General features: G+C 41.5%; 1 protein-coding gene across 1 annotated transcript in view; it reads left to right on the top strand.

Moving 5' to 3' along the window:
* The window catches only part of SSR1 (signal sequence receptor subunit 1), a 116,294-nt gene extending 98,218 nt beyond the window's left edge, over positions 1-18,076 (top strand). The window contains exons 7-8 of the mRNA XM_030208837.1: positions 3,880-3,973; positions 16,584-18,076. Coding sequence (XP_030064697.1) covers positions 3,880-3,973; positions 16,584-16,651 — 162 coding nt within the window. The 3' untranslated portion in view covers positions 16,652-18,076. The remainder of the gene's footprint in view (positions 1-3,879; positions 3,974-16,583) is intronic.
* Positions 18,077-19,108: the final 1,032 nt, after the last annotated feature.

Below are 19,108 nucleotides of genomic sequence, written 5' to 3'. Positions count from 1 at the left end.
TTCGTTGGAGATTTCATTAATGTCTTGTTTGAAAGGAATATATATCGTTACATCATCTGCATATATGTAAGGGTTAAGGTTGTGATTTGATAGAAGTTTTGCCAAGGGGATCATCATTAGGTTGAAGATAGTTGGCGAGAGGGGGGATCCCTGCGGTACTCCACATTCAGGTGTCCATGCGGTAGACATAGTTGAATTTGATGTGACTTGGTATCAGCGCAAGGTTTAGGAACCCCTTGAACCAGTTTAGGACATTGCCTTCAATGCCAAAATATTCAAGTATATGTAATAGGATTCCATGGTCAACCATATCAAAGGCACTTGACATGTCAAATTGTAAGAGGAGTATATTGGTGCCGGTAGCAATCATTTGTTTGAATTTGGTCATTAGGGTAATTAGTACTGTTTCTGTGCTGTGATTTGACTGGAATCCTGATTGGGCATCATACAGTATTGAGAGCTTGTTGAGATAATTTGTGAGTTGTTTGGTTACCATTCCTTCGGTTATTTTGGTTATTAGTGGTATAGATGCTACTGGTCTGTAGTTAGTTATTTCGCTTGCGTTTTTCTTTGGGTATTGGGGTGAGTAGAATTTTTCCTTTGGGAAAAGTCCGTTTTGTAGCATGAAATTCATGTGGTTCGTTAGGTCTGTTATGAATTGTTGAGGAGCTGTTTTCATGAGGTTGTTTGGGCAGATATCTAGTTTGCAGTGGGATTTGGCGAATCTTTTGAGCGTTTTAGAGATGAGGTCCTCTGACAGTGATTCAAATTTGGTCCAGATCCTGTCTGCTGGGTGTATTCCGTCTTCTGGGTCTAGACAGTTTAGGAGTGTGGCGTATTCAATAGGGCTGGTGGGAATTTTTATTCGTAATTGTATAATTTTCTCCTTGAAGTGTTTCGCGAGGTCGTCAACCCCTGGTGTATCTTTGCTGTTGTTTGTAACTGGTGTGGTGTCTAGCAATTTATTTACAAGGTAAAAGAGTTTGTGTGTGTCTTTGTAGTTTGGTCCAATCATTGTTTTGTAGTGTAGTCTTTTAGTCTGTTTTATGGTATATTTGTATTTCCTCCGAAGTGATTTCCAGGCATTCATTGTGTGTTCATCTTTCTTTTTGTTCCATGCGCGTTCTAACTTTCTGACTTGTGTTTTGAGTTTTTTCAGCTCTTCGGTGAACCATGGATTTGATTTTTTCCTACGTGATTTTCTGGTTTGGATTGGGGCAATTGTGTCCAATGTTGTTTTACATATGTCAACCCATTCTTGGAGGAATTGAATGGTGTCTGTATTTGTTGACCATTCATTTTGGTAGATCTGTTGCCAGAATGTTGTGGGGTCTATTTTTCCTCTCGTGGTGTATGTTGTTCGTTCATGTTTGTTGATTGCGTTTCTGTGTATTTTTCACCAGTGGAGGGAGACATGTGCTTTATGGTGGTCTGTCCATAGTGTGGGTGTCCATCTTGTGTCTGTAAGTAGGAGAGTTGAGTCTGAGTTGAATTTGTGTGTAATGTCTAGCGTGTGTCCCTTTTCGTGTGTTGGTTGAGTATTAGGTGCGTGTAGATCCCAGAGTTTTAAGAATTCTTTGCATTCTTGTGTGCCTGTTGAGGTGTCGTCTTCGAGGTGTAGGTCGATATCTCCTATTATGAGGATGTTTGAGGCAGAGACACATGTGTTTGAGATGAAGTTCATGAGTTGCGTTTGGGAGTCTTTCCATTTACCTGGTGGTATATAGAATAGGATTGTGCTGAGGTGTCCTTGTAGGTTTGGATGAGTGATTCTTGTCGAGGCTATTTCGAGTTGTGGGGAGGTGGATTTACAACTCCCAAACAGTTTGTTTTATTAAATCCTCCTGAAGACGCTATTCACAGTGAAACATGGTCCATGTAGAGGATAAAGAACTTTTCAACTTCTGAATTTGAAAACAGCATCCACGATGGTTAAGGAAGAGGTGTTACATTGGTCCTATGCATCACTATTTTTCTTTCAATCTGATGAATTTAGCACTCCAAGCAAAGAGATACCAACTAAATCCATTACGTTGAACATCAGCCATCCACAGTAAGAGACCATATCCATCAGATTAAGTTAAGTGTGCAATTCAATTTATTATTTTGTGAATTTCTGAAACTACCTACACACTTAATAGTTGGTCAAAGTAGAACAAAAGTAAATAAGGTCAAGCAGGAAGGACAGCTGTGCAATGATGGATGGATGGTGGCGTTATGGATCAAATGAATTTGGTCATATGTAATGCACCAATTACCTAGTACATTTTCATAATTTATTATGAAAATTGATAGCAATAAGGTAGATAGGTGGGAAATACAGGTAATAGGGTTTCTTTTAAAGTGGGTACAGGTGATACTTACCAAAAATTTGTAAAAACCCAATAAAATATCCAATTGATAACTTCAAGTTAAAATTTAATACCAAGAAGTGTACAGTGATGCACTTGGGGTGCAGAAACCCAAAAGAGAGATACCGGATAGGAGGGGAGAGATTAGTAAGCTCGACTCAGGAGAAAGACCTTGGGGTGTTGGAATCAGAGGATATGAAGGTGAAGAAACAATGTGACAAGGCGACAGCCATGGCCAGAAGGTTGCTAGGATGCATAGAGATGGGTATAACCATCAGAAGAAATGAGGTGTTTGATGCCCCTCTACAAGTCGTTGGTGAGGCCCCACTTGGAGTATTGTGTTCAGTTTTGGAGGCCATATCTTGCTAAAGATGTAAAAAGACTAGAAGCGGTGCAAGGAAAAGGTATAAAAGTGGTATGGGATTTGCGTTGCAAACCGAATGAGGAGTGACATGCTGACCTGAACATGTATACCTTGGAGGAAAGGAGAAACAGGGGTGACATGATACAGATGTTCAAATATATGAAAGGTACTAATCCGCAAACAAACCTTTTCTGGAGACGGTAAGATGGTAGAATTAGAGGACATGTACTTATGTTGAAGGGGGGGCAAACTCAGGAGTAATTTCAGGAAGTATTTTTTTCATGGAAAGGATGGTAGATACATGGAATATCCTCCCGCGGGAGGTGGTGGAGATGAAAATGGTAATGGAATTCAAACTTGCATGGAATAAATACAAAGGAATCCTGTTTAGAAGGAATATACGGAATCTTAGCAGAGATTGGGTGGTGACGCCGGTGATTGGGAAGCAAAACCGGTGCTGGGGAGACTTCTACGGTCTAAGCCCTAATCGTAACTGAATAGATATGGATGAGCTAGAGTGTAAATTTTAAGGGGCTTCGATGTTAGCTTCAGAACTTTTAGTACAAGAACAGTGCTGGGCAGACTTCTACGGTCTGTGCCCTAGGACAAATCAAACTCTGGTATACACAATGTAAAATGAGTTTATCTTGTTGGGCAGACTGGATGGACCTTAGAGGTCTTTATCTGCCGTCATTTACTATGTTACTATGGCAAGTGTGAGTGAGCACACCTAAGTGCACCATATAGTATTCTGCATGGTATAGATATTAAGACTACAGTGGGCACCCCAACCTTGGATGATTGCAGTCTTACTTAAGAGCAGTAGTAGCTGTCCTCTTAAAAGCTCCTCTGACTTCACAAACCCAGAACCCAAATCAGCTTGGCAGTTGAATGTGTATCATTCAGGTTGTTTTCACAGTTTATATCCATGACCCGTCATATACTATGGTTTGTTATTCTCTGATAGTTCTTCCATTTTACCTTTGAATTTCATTTTGTTCAACTTTATTGCAGAATAAATCGAAGATTATTCAAAAAGCACATTAGACCTGGCAAATGAGACTTTTAAAAATGTGTCCTTAATGTGGGGAAAGGTGGCTTCATTTTCCTCTTTCTTTATGTACAAGGTTCTACAGAGTACTGAAGGCTTTTTCTTTTATGCAGAGAAAGAGACCAGCACAGAAAGTGGAGATGGGTACTGCAAGTCAGAATGATGTTGACATGAGCTGGATTCCTCCAGAAACTCTGAATCAGATCAGTAAGTAACTTAGAGAAATTCAAACCTTATTTTGTCATATTTATAAATGATCTGGAAATCGGAACAAGTGAGGTGATTAAGTTTGCAGATTACACAAAACTGTTCAAAGTTGTCAAAAGGCATGCGGAATGTGAAGAATTGCAGGAAGACCTTAGGAAACTGGAAGACTGGGCATCCAAATGCAGATGAAATTTAATGTAGAAAAATGCATATTGAGAAGAATAATCTGAATTATAGTTATCTAATACTAGGGTCCACTTTAGGAGTCGGCACTCAAGAAAAATTCCTAGGTATCATTGTAGACAATATGCTGAAATCTTCTGCCCAGTGTTAAAACAGGATGCTAGGGATTATTAGGAGAGGGATCCAAAATAAGACCGAAAATATTGTAATGCCTCTGTATCCCTCCATGGTGCAACCTTACCTTGAGTATTGTGTTCAGTTCTGGTTGCTGTATCTCAAAAAAGATTTAGCGGAATTAGAAAAGGTTCAAAGAAGAGCAACCAGAATGATAGGGGGGATGGAACTGCTCCCTTATGAGGAAAGGTTAAAGAGGTTAGGGCTCTTCAGCTTGGTAAACAGACAGCTGAGGGGGGATATGATTTGAGGTGTCCAAAATCCTGAGTGGAGTTGAGGTGAAACGTGTTTTCTCATATTCAAACAGTACAAAGACCAGGAGGCACTCAATGAATTGCGTGAAAATTATTTTATAACAAATAGGAAGAAATATTTTTTTACTCAAAAGAATAGTTAAGTTCTGAAACTCGTTGCCGGAGAATGTGGTAATGGTGGATATCGTATCTGGGTTTAAAATAGGTTTGGACAAGTTCCTGGAGGAAAGTCCCTTGCCTGCTATTGAGATGGACATAGGGAAGCCACTGCTTGCCCTGGGATTTGTAGCATGGAATGTTGCTACTAATTGGGTTACTGCCAGGTTCTTGTGACCTGGATTAGTGGTCACTGCTGGAAGCAGCCATTGGTCTGACCCAGTATGGCTGCTGTTATGTAAAACCCTGTTGCTTGAAGATTCTCAGTAAAAGTTACTGAGATGAAAACAGCGAGCGATTCTCAAAGGGACTCGCATGCAAATGTGCTGCACGGACTTGCAGTGTGCTGTTCAAGCCAGCACATGCATAGGGCATCCTATTGCTAAGCATGGCTGCTATACGCATGCCCAGAACAGCCCTCCACAGCGTTTCACAGCTTTCATACACACATGAATCTGCGTGTATGAAAGCTATGTGTAGCTTTTTCTTTTTCCCAAAACTTTTGGCGTCACAGCTAAGGACAACCACCCTGGGGTAGGTAGGCTACCAGGTGCACTGGAGAAAGGGTACTGTGGAAACCACCTTGGAGAGCACAAGATGATGGTCCTTCTGCTCATGCACTCTGCTGGTTCCGATGATCTGCAATTGGATACACATCTCCCGACTGCACTGCATTAATCTCGGCAGTATCTGATAGCAGAGCAGAAGCAATCGAGGGGAAAGCAGCAGAGCATGACTAGCCCAGAGACATGCGGTGCAGGTGCCAGTCCAGCCAAGTCCGAGAGGCGAATGCAGCCCTACAGCTCCAGACCATATTGATGTCTTATGCAGCAGCTGGGAATAAATATCTAAGCACAGAGCAGTTTCTATGATAAATGTGCATTCCAAATGATGCAAAGAAAGGAATGCCTACCTTTTATGCGGAAATTTTTATGTGAGGTCAGGAGCTGCCATAGCATGATGCTATGGCAGCTCCTGACCTCACATAAAAATTTCCGCATAAAAGGTAGGCATTCCTTTCTTTGCATCATTTGGAATGCACATTTGAATGGAAATTAGCTTATTTGCATTTGACTCCCGTTGACTTCTACTGCAAGCAGAAAACAGCCTGCAGAGCCTCTTTGTGCATTTTTTGCTGAAGACCGTGATCGCTAGACTGGCTGGAACCAGTCAAAAACGCACGTTGCTGGCCCAGTAAGTTTTGATTTGCCCTCTTAACTGATATAGGAATAGGTATCTTCAAGAACTCTGGGTGCTATAAGATGAACTTATATCTTGGTTATCAACATCACTGAATTAGTCTTTACACAAAGATAAGAGTACTATATAAAGGTTTACATTCTGCTTATTTGAAAGAAAATTCTAAGCGAATTACACCAAAAAAGACCAACAATTGAGGGAAAGTACCATATTACAAAATTCAGCAACAAAATTACATAACATAGTACATATTTGGTTTTGCAGTTAAGATTCTGACAGCTAGTAAAGTGAAATTTTCTAGAGGGGACCAGGAATTTACCGTATTTGTCGGACCATAAGACGCACCGGACCATAAGACGCACCTAGGTTTTAGAGGAGGGAAATAGGAAAAAAAATTTTTTCCTTTTTCCCTCCTCTAAAACCTAGGTGCTCCGGTGCGTCTTGTCCGAGTTCGGGATCGCCCTCCCCTACTTACGTGACGCGATGTTCCCTGGTGGTCTAGTGACGTCGGGGCAGGAAAGAGCCCCCTCTTTCCTGCCCAGCGCGCTGCTCTCCGTCCTCCTGACTGGTTCCTGACGGTCTCGGCGAGATTCAAAATGGCCGCCGAGAATCTCGCCGAGACTGTCAGGAACCAGTCAGGAGGACGGAGAGCAACGCGCTGGGCAGGAAAGAGGGGGCTCTTTCCTGCCCCGACGTCACTAGACCACCAGGGAACATCGCGTCACGTAAGTAGGGGAGGGCGATCCCGAACTCGCTACCTTCGGACTATAAGACGCACCCCCCATTTTCCTCCCAAATTTTGGGGGGAAAAAGTGCGTCTTATAGTCCGAAAAATACGGTATATCCCTTCCATAGTCTCTTTGGGTTTCTGCCAGTTACTTGTGGATTGGCCACTGTTGGAAACAGGTACTGGGCTAGATGGACCATTGGTCTGACCCAGTATAGCTGTTCTTATATTCTTCCAAATCTGAAGTGGTAATACTGCAAGTACTGTGCAACTTATCTATCGCTTGCAAATTTACATTTTATGCATACATCTTCTAGGAAACATAGATTTCAAAGAGACAAGATCTCTTGGCACGAGAAAATGCCTCTGTACATCAGCGGTCTGGATATTTTTCACTTTACAGACTCGCTGAACTGACTCTTCATAGGCAAAAAACTCACGTTTTGCTGATATCTCAATTATCTTTACTATTTCTCGTCTCCTATCTTTTTTTTTTTTACTTTTTAATATTGTTTGTGATATTCAATGCTACTGGAAGCAATGATTGAAGGTGAATTTTGCCATTCAAACAATTGGAAGCAATGTGACTGAAAGCGAAAAGACCTGAACCCATGCTTATCTTCTGATTTTTGCCAGGTCTTCTCCTCCGCACTTATTTTCTGTTTTTTTGCCAAGTCTTCTGCTACGGGCCCCGTTTCGCCTTTGTGTCTACTGAGGCTTCATCAGGGAAAACTTGATCATTCAGGCTATATTTCCGTTTTACGAGTGCTACTCATTCTACTTGAGAGCGGCGTTCATTCCGTCTGCTGTTGCTTCTCATCAATCAGCGCCAAGAGATCTCGTCTCTCTGAAATCTCTCTCTTTCCTAGAAAGATGTATGCATAAAATGTAAATTCACAAGCGATAGATAAGTGATACCACCTCAGATTTGGATATATATTTAGAGTGGTAAAGTTCCACGATTTAGAAAGGTGTTCTTATATTCTTCCCATCAGGGATTCTCATTCTCACTCGCTACTTCTAGTCTCAGACTGTGGCCATAAGTCTTACAGATTCAAGCATATAGGCTCTGTCCTTCACTCACAGCCAAGCTAGCCTGTACCAGAGGAGCCAAAAATACAGTAAGGGTATTTGGCCTGAGGTTCTTCCTCTGCAGGGAACCATAGTTCTCCAGTGACAGCAAGGATAATGCAGCCACACCTGATGTTATTCAGTGACTGCTGACACAGAATAGGTACCTCGAAGTCTTATGATCTCTGGGACAACCCCATCCTGACTGATTAAAAAAAAAAACTGGATGGTGGATGACTGGATGTCTGGATGTAGTAGTAAGAGAAGCACTGGACCACCATTGATTATAAAGGTGTCTGTCCCAAGCGATTACTCAGTGAATTGTGTGGAGAGGGAAGATCCTCAAGTATCAAGAAATGCAGTCTGAAACTAAGAAAATGTGGCAGAAGGATACAGAAATATTTCCCATCATTTTGAGTGGCACAAGCTTGATCAAAAACTAACGCACCTGGATAAGTTGCCTGTATAAATTACATCTTATGAACTCCTGAAAGGAGCTCTCTTTGGCACAATGCAAATACTACTGCAAGCATTAGCAGTAAATTTGAGAGACTGAGATCATGCTCCATGTTTCCTGGCTTTTGAAGTAAGGTTCATTCCTGTCATGGTATGCACAAAACTAACCCATTTGGAGAAATTGCTCCCTAGAACTTTCCAGAAGGCTTTTAGAAGATGTTCACATTATCCTGCTTATGGAGACCCTCTGTTACAGGTAAGCAACTCCTCTTAGTGGCCACTAGTGGATATGTAACAGAGAGGCTGGGAACCTCTGCATAGGTGTAGCTTTGAGACAGTTTAGCCTTCTTAAATAGCTGACTTGCTGCAACATAACTCCGAATGGGAGCTGAATCCTCAAGATATGGAGGACTAAGTTAGATGAAACATAGCTTACCCTGTAGATGCCCAGGAAATACAATTATCTATAAGGCTTTTAAAGATTCATTGTGAAGTTTCTTGGCTGCCAAAATAAGTAAGAGGTAGACATTAAATCCAAGTAATGAATAACAGTAACCACTGGTCTCCAAGCCACAAGGGATAGTTCAAACCTCCCATTGTCTAGTTCTGGGTTTCCCTCATAACCTTCACTAACCACAATGGAACAAGTAGCATTCGCCCCTATTTGAGAAACTTGGGCTCTAATTTAAAGAGGATGCAGAAGTGGGAAATGAAGGACTGCTAGGCAAACCTCTGGTTCAACCAATCCACTTTATTCTTCAAATGTATATAAAGACTCGACATGGCAACCATGTTTCGGCATATAAGATATCTGCCTCAGGAATCTGTTGTTTGATAAATGAGTAGTGTTGATGGTATTGACTGAAAGCTCTGTGTGACAGAGTAGTGTCCATATGTGCTAGGGTTTCATTACCATCACCACTACTCATTTATCAAACAACAGACTCCTGAGGCAGGTATGTTGTATGCCGAAACATGGTTGCCGTGTCAAGTCCTTATATGTGTTTGAAGAATAAAGTGGATTGGTTGAAACAGAGGTTTGCCTAGCAGTCCTTCATTTCCCACTTCTGCATCCCCTGTTGAGCTTCCCGAGGGATTTTTCCTGTTTAGCTACTGTTGGGTTCCTCTAATTAAAAGGGCCTAGAAAAATTGGATTGATACTGAGAATAGTTCTGGTGTTTAAAAATACTGTCTAATTAGATTAGCTTTGCTTGGCCATCACACTGGGTTTAACATTCCTACTTTTGTAGAAGGTATCCTAAGAATCTAATATCCAAGTTCTGTAAACTACCTAGTCATAATTCACTATTGAAAGAATGTAGGCCAAGAAAAATCTTCCTCTTTTAATGGATGCAGTAACCAGATACTGCAATGATAAGTTTAAGATTTATAAGTTTAAAAGCAGTTTTACATTCTCAACTTATTTCTGAATCATATCAGATGTCAGATAATCTTCACTGTCTTTAGTGGGAGCCAGGATGATCACTGAACAAATCCAGTGCTCTGGGCTGGGGGAGGCCTAAGTCGTCGTCTTAATACAGCCAGCCTGGCTGCCCCAGTTCACTCAGGCCCCAAAGATCAATTCCCTGTGCTGTTTCGGAACAGTGCCCTAAAAATAGCGTTGGAACAGTGCACGGAACTAACTCCCCAATGATCAATGCTAATAATATGCACATTTAGGCGCATTATTATGAGCTCAGGCTCAATCCTCCCACATGTTTGACAGGTCTGGATTGTCAAAAGCCCAAACTTGTCAAACACAGGGGTGAGAGGTCTCCTTCCCCCCCCCCCCCCCCAAAAAAAAAAAAAAAGCAAGGCCCTGTTGGCCTAGTGCTGTGGCCCCTGCTGCCTCCCCACACACAAGAGCACTGGGAGGGCTGGAGGTCAGGTGGATCTCCAGCCCCCTAACCCCCCCCCCCCCCCCCCCCACATTAGAAAAATTTCCTGGTGGTCCGGTAGCTACACACCCCTCCAGCCCTGGTGGTCTAGCAGCTCTCTCCCCCGGTACTTCGTAGGTGATGGAGGAGGGAGTAGTATGCCCTCTTTTACAAGCACTACCTCGAAAATTGTGGCGCTCTGCCCAGTGCATTCTGGGATACGCTGGGTGGGGCTTCCCTACTATATAAGGGAATTTCTCACTTTAAATGGTAGCCCCCCTCCCCCCCCCAATGATGCACTGGGCTGGGTGCCACCATTTTTGAGGTGGTGCTGGAAGAGGAGGGAGTACTACTTCTTCCTCTATCACCCACGAGGGAGGAGGCCGCTAGACCGCCAGGGCTTATGGTGAGTGGGGTGTGTAGCCACCATGGATTATATGTTTTTTGGTGTTGGTGGGGCTGGAGATCCTCCATGCCCTTGTATCGGTTTGGGGGCTTGGGGGGGGGTCACTAGCCCACCAGGGCCTTAGTTATTTGGGAGTCCAGGGGTCTACTGGACCCCCTGGACTGATGGTGACAGCCTGGTCAGCCTAGCAGGGCTAGAACCTTAACCCTAACACCAGCTCCAAGGTGGTGTAGGGTTAAGGCGCTATTCAACCTGTATGCTCAGAGTGCAGTGCTCTGATTGTACAGGTGGACTATCGGAGAGCTCATTTAAATGAGCTCTGCGGTATTCCCTGCACTGGAGCCCTCTTCGGCGCTTAGTAAATGTGGGCACTAGTACGGTGCTAGTGGCCTCTAGCGCTTGCATTTACTTTTGATCATCAGGCTGTCAGAGCAACTCATGTAACGAAACAGCCTGTTTTCGTACAACTGCACTTCCTTAGCTTGTCTGTATCCAACATTCTCCTAGCTCCTCTTGCCCTAAGCACTGGCTTCTTAAGTACACACTCTACCCCCATCCCAGCCAAGTCTCAAGCCCCACCTGCCTTTCCCACCAGTCAGCGCTACTATCTCCTCAAAGCTGTCTCTATTCTCCAGAATCATTCTGCTGTTGCCACCTGTGAAGCAGTTGTTTTGTTCTTTTGGTACTGTGTAGTTCTTGGTGAGTCTTAGCTATGCAGTACCAAAAATCTCACATTGTCCTCAGTTTCATGAGAATGATGCTATTCAACACTACTGGAGAAGGCAGGAGAGATTGTATGTTGGGAATAGAAATTCAAGGAATAGCCACCAACCCCTAGGTCTTACATTATAGAACACTGCTGGTATCATACATCAATAGTAAAGTCAGACCTGTAGAGCACAGTAATGTAAAAGGGCACCTCTTCAATAAGCTAGGTCAAACAACCTAGCTGTTTTCATTGTAGAAATGTATAGAAATCTTTAGGCTGATTTTTGAAAGGGTTTAGGAGTTTGTCTTTGGGAGTTAGGATCCTAAATTGCTCCATTTGAAGACTGGCTAGGGTGAATCTCCTAAATTTGGGTGGCTAGTTTTAAAAGTATATAGTTAAGGGGAAGGATGTAAGATTAGGAAGTACAGTAAGGAACTTGCCACTGATTTTTCATCTCTACACACTTAATGCAGGATTATAAATCAAGGTAAATTTTGACTGAAAATAGGCACCTAAGTTAAGGAGGTCATCCATTTTTTGCATATCCATTTCTTGCTGTTATAAAGCACCCGGAACAGTTGCAAAAAGAGAGTCTACTATTTATACAGATTGCTGTAGGATTCTATTGCCAGAAGCCTTATTTGGTTTTGCACCTTTTCTAGGACATGAGTAGAATTTGTATTTTCCAAGAAGGACCACTTGCCCATTGGTTATGTTCTTGAAATTGCATGTATTCTCACTTTAAGCCTTCCTTTAGTGTGAACTTACTGTATTGGTCATTTAGACCCATCTAATGTATTACAGATGATCTCACGGTGTGATCTAAAAGTCTTGCCATTTTCATATTAAAATGATACCATGTTTTTGGTATATGATTTCACATTTGTAAATCTCTCTAATTTCTTACTCTGTGTTTGTTCCCATTTTTATTGCTTCCTTGGGGCTTCAGTGCAGAATAGACGAGGTGAGAATGAAATTTTAGTCATGTGTTGTGGAAGCATCTACTTGTGATGTTGAATTGAGAAATGTTTAAACTTCCCTTAACCAGTAACATGAAGATTATTTTTATTTATTTTATTTCAGTATTTATATACCACCTAGACCTAAGCTGTTTATAATTTTCTTTTTCAGGTATTAGTACTCTCCTTAATGGGCTCACAATCTAGTATTATATTGTACCTGGGGCTAACCCGGTTCCCTGGGACTGCAACCTTAGGCCATTCCTATTATTACAGATATACTAAAAGGGAATTCTGACTTCTGGGACCTTGCTATTAGACGTGTCACTGCTAGATTTTGTGCCATTATTTACATCTTTTCCAACTGAAAAACAAGCAGCATGCTTAAAGAAACAACATTTTGCATTCACTGGAAAGTTAGTTTTAGAAAGAAGCCATTTTGGGTTCTGACTGTACACACAAGGACCATTTTTTTTTTGTTACATTTGTACCCCGCGCTTTCCCACTCATGGCAGGCTCAATGCGGCTTACATGGGGCAATGGAGGGTTAAGTGACTTACCCAGAGTCACAAGGAGCTGCTTGTGCCTGAAGTGGGAATCGAACTCAGTTCCCCAGGACCAAAGTCCACCACCCTAACCACTAGGCCACTCCTCCTTACATTTCACTAAAAGATATGCATGGTACTGAGCAAACCAGTTTAGAATGTGAAGTAACTGGTGGTGTTCACTGATAAACCACAAGGGCTACACGTAATGATTAGAGGAGATTTTATTTGCAAAAGAAAGTGTAAACAAAGAAAAGAGTAAAATGTAAAAGGTCCTGATACAGATGCATAGTATGATTAAAATGAACAGAAGTCAGATGGACTAGCACACCCCCTATGAGCAAAAGCCACCAAAAGAGCTCAGTGTTCAGACTTTAGAATAAAAGGTATACAACCTCAGTCTGTTGATATCTGGTCATCTCTTCATTTAGGCAGCTGGCATGGCAGGCAGGTGGTGGTAATCTTGTGGATGAGTTCTCCCTGTACCTTTTGCAGGTGCATCTTTTATTCAAATCCTTGTCAGATGTAGCCTTTCAAATCATGATACCATCATGATAGGTGATTGGTCCATGCCCCATTGTTACAGTTATGGCAGACCACAAGAATGTCTGTCATTTTGGATATTGCTTCTATTCCAGGCTCCAAGCAGTCTAGGGCTGACTAAGCAATTTTCCTTATGTAAGGTTACTGTATGCGTCCAGATTGAGCAAGATGTGTCACTGGATTGACAGTGCTAGGGTCACAGCCAAGAGTTTTTGTTAGATGCAAAATAAGTATTTCAGCACAGTGCAGTCTGATGTCACAGGCCAGCACTGCAGATTGGAATTAAGCTAGTGTTGGTGATACACTGAATGTATTGGGGGGGAGGGGGGTTACCTCATTAATAACTGTTACAATGAGGCCTTAAATACTGAGATTTTCCCTGCATTGGTTCTTTTTCATTTCTCTAGTTCAGTGATGGCGAACCTTTCAGAGACCGAGTGCCCAAACAGCAACCCAAAATCTAATTATGTATTGCAAAGTGCCGTCCCCCCCTCCCTCCCTCTGAGTTCCAGGGTCCTCCCCTCCCCCCGAGTTCCAGGGTCCCCCCTCCCTCCCTCCCAGTTCCAGAGTCGTTGTCCCTTCCTTCAAGTTCCAGGCCCCCTCCCTCCCTCCGAATTTTAAGTCATCTCTTGACTTACCTCGTCGGGGACGGGTTACGGTGGCCGGCAGCAGCACTGAAATGCGTGCAGGCTCGGCCCTTCTCTCTTTCTCTGAGCTCTGGTCCCGCCCTTGCAGAAACAGGAAATGAGGGCGGGATTAGAGCTCAGAGAGAGAGAGAAGGGCCGAGCCTGCATGCATTTTAGCGCTGCTGCCGGACGCCGTAACCTGTCCCCAACGAGGTAATTCAAAAGAGATGACTTAAAATTCGGAGGGAGGGAGGGGTCTTGGAACCCGAAGGGAGGGATGATGACTCTGGAACTCGGAGGGAGAGGGGAGGGGGGACCCTGGAACTGGGGGGCGACTCCGGCTGAGGCGAGGGTGCGTGTGCCAACAGAGGGGGCTCTGCGTGCCCTCTCTGGCACGCGTGCCATAGGTTCGCCATCACTGCTCTAGTTCATGCATTACTATAACTTGGTTTGGACTTGTATTTAATGTTTCAACATTTTTTTATTGAAGACAGTGCAAAGGTAACAATTGCATCAGTGAATACACAACAGTCGAACATAAACCATGTCCAGTGAAACTCGAATAGTATAAACCATCATCAAACTTTTATCCTTTGAGCCCCCCCCCCCCCCCCCCCCCCCCCCCCCCCCCCCCCATTTCTAGTTATAGAATGTATAAACCCATTCCTGCAACAGCAGGCGAGCTGCAAATGTCATGCTGATAAAATGTTTTTTTAAATTTTTTATTTATAACCATTTAAATTTTTACAAGCGATAAAACAACTTGCCGGAAATACAGAGAAAGTAATATATAGGAATTATTTCAGTCAGGTAATTCTATTCTCTTCCTTAGACCACTAAATAGGGAGAGTGAAACAAGACAAGGAGATCAATTAAACAGTAAACAGAGAAAAAAAAAAGTGGCATTAACCTGATTATCCCCAGATAGTACTTGTCTAATTCATTATTCCACATTGATCATCTGGTTGACTTCTTCAAGGTCAATAAGGTGTATAGTCAAATCATTTCATTGAAAACATACTTATTGTCCAATAGTAGTTAGAAATAATACATCTGATGACATTCTTTCTCTTTTAAAAACCAGAAGTTATTTAACAATACATATACTTAAGTCTCCAATTTAAATCCCAGTTTTCACAGGCTTCGCTCCTTTTAAAGTAATAATTGAGGAAATATTTCTGAGGCAAACTTTAGGAGTCATACCCGGAACTCTGGGAAAAACAATAATCTCAATATTAATCATCTATAATAATCATTTTATTATTCAGAGTTTCTGGTCTATCATTTTCAAAATCATAACCACTTCTTGCTCGTGTAGAATCATTTGTTAAAGCCTTTGCTATGCCTTAGACCATTCCCCCCCCCCCCCCCCCCCCCCCCCCCCCCCAAGGTGAACTTTGGTCATTCCCGCAATGGAAAGCAGTTGAGGACGCCCAAAATTGGCTTTCGATTATGCCGATTTGGGCGACCCTATGAGGAGGACACCCATCTTGCAATTTGTGTCGAAAAAGATGAGCATCCTTCTCTTTTGAAAATAAGCCTGACAGTTTTCGCCCTCGGTTTGCCACTCTCTCATAAGGCCTTAAGCTTAGATTTTAAATCTGCCACTGTGCCCCCACCCCCGAATGTCCTGTCCTATCAAATGTAGCCCATTTTTTAAGTTTCAAGCTACAGAGGGGTTTCACCAGAACTGCCTGCTCATAGGTCATCCTCTGAACTGGGATCTTCCTCTTATTCTGGAACCGCAATTTTATTGAGTGCTGCCTCTGTGCTCAGTTTCCTTAAAATAAGAATGGTAGTTGGAGCAGCTTGAACCGCGGGGAGCCTCGGACTTTTTCTTCATTGCCATGTGGTAAGCAAATGAGCTCAGTAAAAAGAAGCAGCAGCTGCAATCTCCATATAGGGGGAAACAAGCACCTTATTAGAAATGTTGGTCAGAGCTTTATTCCAAGGTGGCTGTCTCTGTTGATGATGTCTCTTTCTCATCGTCATCCTCTGTTTTATTGACAAACTGCACAGGATACAATTTGACTAGGTGAAGAAATTGCAGTCAATGGTGAAAACTAGTTTAATAAGACCAGGAAATTTTATAAGCCATTTAGTCATACTTGGTACAGTTCATGGCACAATTTATTAAATGAAAGATATTCAAAGTAGTAACTTCTTGTTTTCCTCACTGTTTTTTAGTCACTTTTTCCACTGTCCATATGCAGCCATCATTTGGAACCCTCCTTTTTAGAAAATGGTGTGTTAATCTGCACAGACTGATACTTTTTTCAATCCTTATCAAGCAGCAAGATTATGGACTATAATTTCACCTATATTTAAATCTTCTCAGTCCTATATTCTTTTTAGGAAAAAAATTGAAGACCCTTTTGTTTCAGAAATATGTATCCCACGCTAACCATTGAGTTAACTATTTTTCTTTTTAATTACTAAATTTATTATATGTCTCCTTCCCCGTTAAATGGAACTGGCTTCTTAAAAGTTGTAACCCACTTAGAACTGTGAGGTAATAGCGGGATACAAAACCAATTTACCATTACCAATTAGCAGTTTAAAAGCATATCATTGTTCTTTCTCACTGGCAAATGATTTCTATAGCTCTCCTTTGTACAGCTTTCTTGGAGGGATTATGAACCATACAGTAAGCTTTTGGTATACTGAAATTTGACCAATTTCATAGTTTAAGGAAACGTGTGTGTGTGTTCTCTTCCTTTTTAGACAAAGCTTCACCAAGGAAGTCTCCGCGCAAAAGGGCACAGAAGAGATCGGCAGGATCTGATGAATAAAATAAGCAGCGTGCCATGTTGATTCCAGCTAATTTTGCTCTCTTGCCAGAGTGGAGGGTGATACAAAGAAACCGTATGAACACATCAAAAGAGGAGAGGGAAATTTGGACTGAGCAGTGTTTGAAATTTTGACTGCAGGAAATTAATGCTATAGGTGTACTGTTCTCAGATTTTTCCATAAAAGTAACTTTTTACCAGTTTTGTTTTGTACAAACTTTCTTCACCAAGACATTGCTGTGCTGCCTGGTTGGTGCCTTCAGAATTCTGTGAAATGCTGGTATGATGCTGTTTGGATTCTGGTAGACATGATCCTCTGATTCCAAGTGGGTGTTGTATTGAAGAGGCTTGACTGTATCACATGATGGGGCACCTCTGGTTCTTGAGAGCCATAGACAGGCCTGATTTTCAGGATACCTACAATGAATGGTCGTCAGATTGGCAGTTAGACATGTAAGCAAACTGACATGTTTTCATATTCCTTGAAAAAACAGATTTGCTGGCACAGTGGAAAAAGTTTAGACTAAGGACCCCAAGTAAAATATAAGAAAGTGTCCCTAGAGCAGGCAGAATCTACCTCGGAAGATATAGGAGTTAGCTATAAGTGGCTTCTTCTTTCCTGGGTCCCCCTGCACTGCTAGGGCTGCCTGGATAGTTTGCATCATTCTTTTGGCAACTTTTGTGGATCTGAGTTGTCTGCTCCTGGCTCTATTACACACAACTTGGATTTATCTTCAAAAATGGCTTCTCCGCATGCACCTAATTTAATTCAGCAGGGATTCAGTAATACTAGTTTTAAACTTATTCTTAAAGGTGCATGCAGGAATAGCTGCTGACTTGCAGTGTTGGTCCTTGTTTACTGCTGTCTGATATACCTGCGCACTGTTTGGTAGTACTTGATGACTATGAAAAGTCCAAACATTTTGCGCAGATGTAAGTTTTCTACTTAACATAACTCTTTAAGGCATGGAATCTGCATGTGGAAGTTATCACATGCAATACATTTGTTGCAGCTGGAGTAGAATAGAGGTTTCAGGGGAGGGGTGGGGGTTTGGGGTTTTTTGTCCTAGGGATGAGTAGTTTTGTATAAAAGGAAAAAAAACTTAACGTGTAAAACATTTGAATCTTGCTCACATCATTAAGGAGTAAACAGAGTATTGTACTTTTCCTTTGAATGATTTGTTGTAATTCTTTATTTTTAAAGATCACATGGGATTATGAATATCAAGTGCTAAATATAAGTACAGAAAACGGTTTCATTAAGCTATTGGTCAGGAATGCCAAGTTTAGTATGAAGGTATGGTCTAATTTCAAATGATCTCACTTTAGATGTACAAAGGAATACATTCTTAGTTAAATGAACAATTTTTATCTTGTGAATTGTTTTTTAAATGTATAAACTGCAAATATAAAGCCCCCCTCCTTCAATAGTTGCATCTTTTTTTCTGATGTAGGAAAACTGTAGATTTGGTGCAAATATTAGCATCATTTGCAAAGATCTTACCTTGGTCCTTCTGCAGTATCACTTGCGCGATTTTGAACTTAAACAGATTCTTATGTTATTGCAGAGTTCACATTCTCTAGAATCGGCTCCATTTGGCATCATTGTATGCAGCTCATCACTCATGGTTTCTAACCCCTTTTATCATTTCTGTTTTATATGAGAGATGGTGGCAGTACTTCTACAGAAGTCCAGATACACTACATTCATTTCCATCTCAGGTTGTATTCTATGGTAACTCAAATGAGATTATCTTGACATATGCTATGTTGCAACCAAAAAAAACAGAACTATCATCTTCCACAGGTATCACAGAGAACAAAAATAGAACAGTGGAAGTAACAAAATGAAACGTCTCACACCAAAGGTACCACCAGATTCTTTGATTCTTCAAAAGACATGAATCGTGTTTTAGCCTAAAAGGCCTGCATTCAGGAGTCTAAAAAAATAACAAATACACTCCTAAATACATATGGACATATAGCATAAACAGAAATCTGATAAAGTAATATGATATAATATAAAATAATTATAAAAGGATACATCTAAAATAGCTATGTTTACACTAATATCATACAAAGATTGTAAGAGGGAATTCAATATTCAAATATAAAAATGAGGCTGTGGATGCTTAATATTATACAAGATTTCTGAAAAATTACAAAGGTTCTGACAAAGTACAACATACACTTAAAACTAATGCAAAAACCCCACAGTTCAAGTACAAAGGGAAATATGTACATATTGTATACTTACACAAAAAACTGATGGCAAACTACAAGTAAAGCATGTGCATAAGTACATATATACAAAATAAGATGCCAATGGGAAAGACTAGCATTGAGAAACGATTACAATATATGAACACTTATGTACTCGAAGATCACTCAAAGAATTTTTAAAAGAGACACACAACCCAAATTTTATACCAAAAGATCAGCAGCAAGATAAAATACAAT

The sequence above is a fragment of the Microcaecilia unicolor genome, chromosome 1 (assembly GCF_901765095.1).
Source record: "Microcaecilia unicolor chromosome 1, aMicUni1.1, whole genome shotgun sequence".
NCBI classification, from domain to species: Eukaryota; Metazoa; Chordata; class Amphibia; order Gymnophiona; family Siphonopidae; genus Microcaecilia; species Microcaecilia unicolor.
This window is presented reverse-complemented; position numbering and strand designations above follow the sequence as displayed.